We start from the raw sequence: 7,787 nt of genomic DNA on the forward strand, positions 1-7,787 counted from the left end.
TTACGCCCCTTCACGTAGAATGGGTGAAACTCCAATGTATTAAAAAAATCAAAAGTGTTGGAGGAATATATGTTCGCTTTCCTCAGCTGAATTTAGGAGTTTACGTATGAATTGGGGTAGAAGTGTACAGAAATCACGAGAGTTTTTCCGAAATTTCCTCAGAATTTTCATATTGTCACCAACACATGTAGTTGACCATGTGCGAATTTCCCCAGGACTATCACAGCACTAGTCACTTTTTTTATGCGTATTTGATTTCGAACCGCGCGCGCCTTGTGTGTGATCAGTTGAACTGGGGAGAAGAATACGCGTGGAAAAATGAGGATAAAAAATTTCACCGGAAAAATTGGGAAGAAGAAGTATGTGTCAAATTGAATTTTCTGAATTTTATGCTACTTTTCGGTGGAAATTTTGTATTTTTTTTTCGTCATCAGGTAAACGAATTGGAGGATAAATTCTCAGCACATGTTGGTCCGTTAGTTGAGGGAGCATGCGGGACGACGGGGTGAGTGGGAATGCGATTGGGATTTGGTGATATTCACGTGAATTTAGTGATCTTCATGTGAATTTGGTGATATTTATGTGAATTTGGTGATATCTATGTTAATTTGGTTATGATTTCTGGATTGATTAGAAATATTTACAAACCTTGAGTTATAGGATTGGGTGCGAACTTGAAAGAAAAAATGAAAAAAAAATAAAAATGAAAAAAATTAGGGAAAAAATAATTTTTCCAGCAAAGAAATATTTATTGTGGGAATCCACTTCGTTAGCGACAAACTCAATTTTTTGTATTGATTTAAATTTTCTTCGATGACTTTTTTATTGTAAATTTTTACTTCACACCGGCAACAGCGAATTTGGAGTTTCACTCGCTGCTCTTACACATGTTTTGAAAATTTTTCTGCGGAAATTTATAGCATTTTTCGACAAGGAGAATTTTTTGTTTTGCGATTTGGTTGATGTATTCAGAGCACACGCAGGATCGTCGGGAAGTCACGGCGTGTTGTTGAGCGCGTTAAGTTTGATTGATTATCTGCTAAAAGTAAGGAGGAATGTTTCTGCCAGTGTGGAGGGAATATGCACATGGTCAACCACATGTGTTGGTGACAATATGAAAATTCTGGGGAAATTATTGTTAGTTTCTTTGCATGTATGTTGAATATTCTCCCAATCTGAATGATATGTGAAGAAAGTATTGAGCTTAGGTGAGGAAAGCAACATTTTTTTTCAGCACTGGCTTTTGTTGATTCGAAAGCACGGGAGTTTTACGCGTTTTACGCGAAGTGACGTAACACTCCGTGTGAACAACGCGATATGAAGTGAATTGAAAATACTTGGCGAATAACACCGGACAAATCACCCCACATCACGTGAAACACATCACGTGTTTTACGCGTTATTCACTGTTCACATGCGTTTTTTTTCACGAAGTGAAATGCGAAAAATGCCTCTTAATAGTGCTTTTTATATCCCGAGTGAAACTTCATTATATAACATAAGAAAGGTTTTACGATCTTTGTCAGGAGTGGTAGAAATATTATAATAATCGTGGAAAAATAAGATTGCATTTTGAAAACTCATCGGAGTTTCACTCTAGTGATATGAAAAACCATATTTCACGACTACTGCATATCACCGCGAATATCGCGTTTTTCACCGAGTTTTACGCCACTTTATGCAAAACGAGTCGTGAAACTCCATGAAGGTTTGCAATTAATTTGCGGTGTTTTTTATGGAAATAACTTTTCTTCAGACCAATCCGGAAGTTTATCGTCAAGAGCTCGCATACGTTCAACCTACTTTGGTGAAGTTGCTGAGGTCGCTCACTATCAGCGGTTATGGCAATTCGCAGGAGTACGATGCTGGTGGAATTACTGATCCGTTTTTGCAGGTAGGGGGCCGCGAGAGTTTTACGTGAGATGTGATTATTTGGCTGGTGTAATTCGCAAAGTGTTTTTAATTCATATCACTAGGGTAAAACTCCAGTGCGTTATACGGCAGAGAATTCGATAAGTAGGAGAGTGCCTCCTAGAAATCGCTCATTAGTCCCAAACGGGTACTCTCATCATCATCACAACACATGTTCATAGCCATCGTTACATTGCACATCGATTCTCATTAATCTCGGAAAATAACACACATTTTGCATAACAAATTGACACGCACTGTTTATGTGGGAGTGGACTGGAATGGTCGGTGTGACAGGTAAATGACAAAATTGAAAATGAGTGACAAAAACAGAATTTTTGTGTAGCAGATAGGAAAATAAATATGCAAATGTGTGTTATGTTGTAGGATAAATGATAGTGCACAAGTTGTCGCTATCATCACAGTCCCAAACGGGTATTCTCATCATCACAACACATGTTCATAGCCATCGTTACATTGCAAATCGATTCTCATTAATCTCGGAAAATAACACACATTTGCATATCAAGTTGACACGCACTGTAGTAGGAATACTTTTATAATAGAAAATTCTTGTCAGTCCGAAAGGAGAGGCTAGCGTAGTTGGTCACGTTGGGAAATGTGGATGAATTTTCAGATAAATTTTCAAGTTTTTCTCGATCAGGTGAAGATCCTTCGTACGCTGCGTTTGTTGACGAATTTGAACCAACCACTACCGGAAGATGTGAGTGATGTTTTAGCGCAAGTAGCGACAAATACAGAAGCTGTGAAGAATGCGGGCAATGCCGTGCTGTAAGTGGAAGGCTCGAAATGGGCCTATTTTGAATCTTATGTGGTCAACCTTTAGATACGAGTGTGTGCGTACGATAGTGTACGTTGGACCGGTGGCGGATCCTTCTTTGAGGGTCCTTGGTATTAACATTTTGGGAAGATTTCTCACGCATAAGGATAATAACGTGAAGTAAGTGGCAAATACAGTGTGTGTTAATTTGATATGCAAATGTGATGTGAGATTGATGAGAATCGATTTGCAATGTAACGATGGCTATGAACATGTATTGTTATGAGAGTACCCGTTTGGGACTGTGATGATAGCGACAACTTGTTCACTATCATTTGTCACACATTTGCATATCAGATTGACACCTACTGTATAGTGGGGTTTCACCCATGTTATGAAAAACACTAGTGAAAAAATCACATCCCCCTTTGCAAAAATATATGTAAGTAGTGAATTTTCAATTCACTCTGAGTCGCACCTTTCACATAGAGTATTACACCACTTCACGTAAAACGGGTGAAACTCCAGTGTTGGAGTAGGAATATATGTAATCGCTTTCCTCAGCTGAGCTCAGGAGTTTCCTATACAGTGTTGGAGTAGGAATATATGTAATCGCTTTCCTCAGCTACTGAGCTCAGGAGTTTCCTATACAGTGTTGGAGTAGGAGTATATGTAATCGCTTTCCTCACCTGAGCTCAGGAGTTTCCTATACAGTGTTGGAGTAGAAGTATATGTAATCGCTTTCCTCACCTGAGCTCAGGAGTTTCCTATACAGTGTTGGAGTAGGAATATATGTAATCGCTTTCCTCAGCTGAGCTCAGGAGTTTCCTATACAGTGTTGGAGTAGGAGTATATGTAATCGCTTTCCTCACCGCCTGAGCTCAGGAGTTTCCTATACAGTGTTGGAGTAGGAGTATATGTAATCGCTTTCCTCACCTGAGCTCAGCAGGAGTTTCCTATACAGTGTTGGAGTAGGAATATATGTAATCGCTTTCCTCACCTGAGCTCAGGAGTTTCCTATACAGTGTTGGAGTAGGAATATATGTAATCGCTTTCCTCAGCTGAGCTCAGGAGTTTCCTATACAGTGTTGGAGTAGGAATATATGTAATCGCTTTCCTCAGCACCTGAGCTCAGGAGTTTCCTATACAGTGTTGGAGTAGGAATATATGTAATCGCTTTCCTCAGCTGAGCTCAGCAGTTTCCTATACAGTGTTGGAGTAGGAGTATATGTAATCGCTTTCCTCAGCACCTGAGCTCAGGAGTTTCCTATACAGTGTTGGAGTAGGAGTATATGTAATCGCTTTCCTCACCTGAGCTCAGCAGGAGTTATTTCACCAGTTTAAGGAGTTTATACACGAATTCGGGTAGAAGTGTACAGAAACTAATGAGAATTTTTCAAAAATTTCCGATCAGAATTCTCATATTGTCATCAACCGTTTTTATATCTAGCCGAGGCGATCTTAGATATCGAAATGTTGAACCACTTGAATTCGCATATACTGGCTATTGTGGAGTTCCACCCGTGATATGAAAAACACATTGCATATCGCGAATATCGCGTTTTTTTCACAGAGTATTGATGTCGATTCGAAACGTGGAGTTCCTTTTCCCATGGCTCTTGATATGAATTGGAGTTTTACGTGAAGTGGTGTAAAACTCGGTGAGAAACGCGATTTTCGCGGTGATATGCAGTAGTCGTGAAATATAGTTTTCACTAGTGTTTTTCACATCACTAGGGTGAAACGCCATTGTGGTGATCGAAATTCCTCTAACAAGTATTACGTATTCCTACGTTCATCAGTATTCATGGCGGATTTTTCAGATACGTCGCTTTGGAAGCTCTGAAGGGTTTGGTATCAGTTGATATTGGCGCGGTAAGTGTCAGGAGCAGGAATTGAACCCGGGACCTTTCGGTTGGCGTAGGTCCAGGAACACCGGTCGGTCATTTTGAGCTGTCTCACCGACCCGGATATCAGCTTACGAAGAAGGGCTTTGGATGTGGCTTATAGTCTTATTAATGAGGATAATGTGAAGGTGCGTTGAGGAAATGCAAGATTTGGTAAGATTTCAAGATTTTGGTGATGTTAGCAAATGACGAATGAGTTTTTGAACTATCTCATTGTTACCGACGCTGATTTCCGGGCTGACCTCGTATCTTGTATATGCAATATGGCGAGGAAATATGCCCCCAGTAGGAGGTGGCAAATTGATACTCTTATCAAGGTGGGTTGGGCCGGTTGTTGACGGTTTCATGTTTGATTACACTGAAGTTTCACCCTAGTGATATTAGAAACATATTTCACATTTCACTTGGTGAAAAACGCATGTGAGTGGTGAATAACGCGTAAAACACGCGATGTGGTTTATGTGGTAAGGGGTGATTTGTCCGGTGTAAATCGCGAAGTGTTTTCGATTCACTTCACATCGCATTTTTTCACATGGAGTAAAATTCGCGCCACTTCACGTAAGACGGATCGTGAAGCTCCATTGTATTCCTGGTTGTAGATTTGGTTAAGTTAGGGAGAGTTCATGGCATGTGTTAGAAAATCAGTTTCGGAGAAATATGTGTGTTCGTTTTCCTAAGCCCAGCTTTGGAGTCTTCGCGCTGGTTGTGGGAGTTTATATACGAATTCGGGTAGAAGTGTGAAGAAATTTATTACAATTTTTGTCGGAATTGTTTCTCATTTTTCTATTCAACATATATGCATATTTTTCAGTAGTTGTAGTTTATAAATTAACGTGAAACTCTCATTTTTGAAAAAGTTACGCTTGCACGCCTATTCCTCCTCTCTAGACGACAAGTGCTGTGAGTATCCTTTTCTTTCAACAGGTTATGTTGCTGGCGGGCTCGTCAGTTCCTGGCTCGGTATTGTCGTTGGTTTGTACTGCTATCGCATCGAGTCCACCACTGCATAACTACGCCGTCCACAAGTTGTATTTCGCGATGTTGGTAGTACTCGGGAGACGATTGACAATTTTTGGAGTTTTACGCGTTTTACGTGATCGGTGAAAAACGCGATATTCGCGGTGATATGCAGTAGTCGTGAAATATGTTTTTCATATCACTAGGGTGAAACTCCTTTTTTTGTATTCAGGAAACACTCGGTCAGTCCAAGCCGCAGAGATTAGCATCTAAAACTAGCGACTCACTGGTGAGAACAATATCGATCGCTTGATCGATTTGCTGCTGTTCAGGTGGAGGCAGCCTTGTGGGCAATTGGAGAGTATGGCGATCTGTTGGTTGATGCGAAGGGTGTGATGGGAGCTGATGGGAAGGAAATTGATATTACTAATGAGGATGTTATTGATCTTATCGAATTTGTAAGGATTTTCAGGATCTACGAGCGTCTGGGTAGTTGATTGTATAAATGTGAAATACTCATTTTGAATGTTCTGGAATTTTTGGGGTGTTTTTGACTTCATTATGGATTGACCAACACGGTCGAAAAGAAGTCAAGTAAGAGCAAAGTAACAAATAGTAGACTCATACGTCCGACGATAACAAGTAGCTCGGCTCCTCCGCTTGTGCATGCGTGCAAAGTTATGGAGCATCACGCATGCGATGGTACTCGCGTGCACACGATTGAGCATGCTAGTCAACAGTACTTTGAGTTGATCACTGAAGTTTCACGTGTTTAACGTGAAGTGGTGTAATACTACTACTGGAAAATTTAAGACGTGTATGTTTTCGCGAGCGATAACATAGTTATATTCCCCGAAGTGAATTGTGAAATATGTTCTGCACTAGTGTTTTACATATCACTAGGATGAAACTTCAGCGATGAGTTGTGCGTGGCTGTGTAGTAAGAGTAAGATTTGTCTTCACAGTGTTGGAGTAGAAATATATGGTTGCTTTCCTCAGCTGAGCTCAAAAGTTTTATCACTATATTATGAAAATTCACACACGAATTCGGGTAGAAGTTTACAGAAACCAATAAGGATTTTCCAAAATTTGCTCGGAATTTTCATATTGTCACCAACACATATAGTTGACCATGTGCATATTTTCCCACACACTGGATTTTCATTTCTTGTGTTAGATCACTCAAAAGGCATCATCGTCCATGGTGAGCGAAATTGGTTCTATAGGGACCATCAGGATGGGCGGCGCCGCTAAGGGGGATAATGCTCAGAATGCTGACCAAGGCCCGATCGTGATATGCGAGTAAGTTGCGACTCGTTTAACGTTAAGTGGCGTAAAACTCGATATTCGCGGTGATATGCAGTAGTCGGAAATAAGTTTTTTTCACTAGTGTTTTTTCATATCACTAGTGTGGTGAAATTTACAGGGGAATTCCCTGGAAGTTTTTCACAAGTCCGTATTGATCATATCTTAGTTGTTATTCGATTGAGAAATGCACAGTAGAGACTTTGTAGAAAATGGTACGGTCGTCAGCCGTATTGTCATGGGGATAGAGTTGGTATATATATAGTGGAGTTTCACCTTAGTGATATGAAAAACATATTCCAAGACTACTGCATATCACCGCGAAAATCGCGTTTTTCACCGAGTTTTGCACCACTTTACGTAAAACGGGTCGTGAAACTCGAGTGACGATGCTCGTCTTGAATTTTCTGACATGTTTTTTCGCGAAAAAGTTTCAATGCTGAAAGTCCATGTATGAGATTTCAAATGGTTTCCAGCAGCGTGTGGGGGATTTTTGAGTAGTGTGGAAGAATATGAACATGGTCAGCTATATGTGTTGGTGGCAATTTCTAAAATTTGGTGAAAATTTCCGAAAATTTTTGTTGATTTCTGCGTATTTCTACCTGAGTTCGTACGAATAACAAGAATTTCCCTAAATTTTGATATTGTCACCAACACATGTAGTTGACCATGTGCATATTTTCTCTCACACTACTGTATTATGAAAATTCGCAGGCGAATTCGGGTAGAAGTGTACAGAAACCAATAGGCATTCCAAAGTTTCTCAGGGTTTTCATATCGTCATCAACACATGTAGTTGACCATATGCATATTTCCCCATCCTGTTTTTGATTGTGTTCAGTCTGCGTTGCTCTAGATACGCTCTTTCCTGTGTGGTGAAGTTGTTGAGTAGATTGGATCTGTCTTCAGCAGAAAGGGCTAGACTG

General features: G+C 40.2%; 2 protein-coding genes across 2 annotated transcripts in view; both read left to right on the forward strand.

Annotated features, from left to right (window-relative positions):
- Pmar_PMAR007430 (AP-1 complex subunit gamma-1, putative) overlaps positions 1 to 6,053 on the forward strand; it is a gene marked incomplete at both ends in the record, with an annotated part of 9,597 nt that extends 3,544 nt beyond the window's left edge. The window contains 9 exons of the mRNA XM_002774851.1: positions 973 to 1,045; positions 1,757 to 1,894; positions 2,576 to 2,703; positions 2,759 to 2,872; positions 4,516 to 4,567; positions 4,617 to 4,727; positions 4,782 to 4,916; positions 5,524 to 5,643; positions 5,889 to 6,053. Of these exons, the coding sequence (XP_002774897.1) occupies positions 973 to 1,045; positions 1,757 to 1,894; positions 2,576 to 2,703; positions 2,759 to 2,872; positions 4,516 to 4,567; positions 4,617 to 4,727; positions 4,782 to 4,916; positions 5,524 to 5,643; positions 5,889 to 6,053 (1,036 nt within the window). The remainder of the gene's footprint in view (positions 1 to 972; positions 1,046 to 1,756; positions 1,895 to 2,575; positions 2,704 to 2,758; positions 2,873 to 4,515; positions 4,568 to 4,616; positions 4,728 to 4,781; positions 4,917 to 5,523; positions 5,644 to 5,888) is intronic.
- Positions 6,054 to 7,048: 995 nt separating this feature from the next.
- Pmar_PMAR007431 (hypothetical protein) overlaps positions 7,049 to 7,787 on the forward strand; it is a gene marked incomplete at both ends in the record, with an annotated part of 4,145 nt that continues 3,406 nt past the window's right edge. Inside the window, one exon of the mRNA XM_002774852.1 lies at positions 7,049 to 7,076. Coding sequence (XP_002774898.1) covers positions 7,049 to 7,076 — 28 coding nt within the window. The remainder of the gene's footprint in view (positions 7,077 to 7,787) is intronic.

The sequence above is a fragment of the Perkinsus marinus genome, assembly GCF_000006405.1.
Source record: "Perkinsus marinus ATCC 50983 genomic scaffold scf_1104296957216, whole genome shotgun sequence".
NCBI lineage: Eukaryota > Perkinsozoa > Perkinsida > Perkinsidae > Perkinsus > Perkinsus marinus.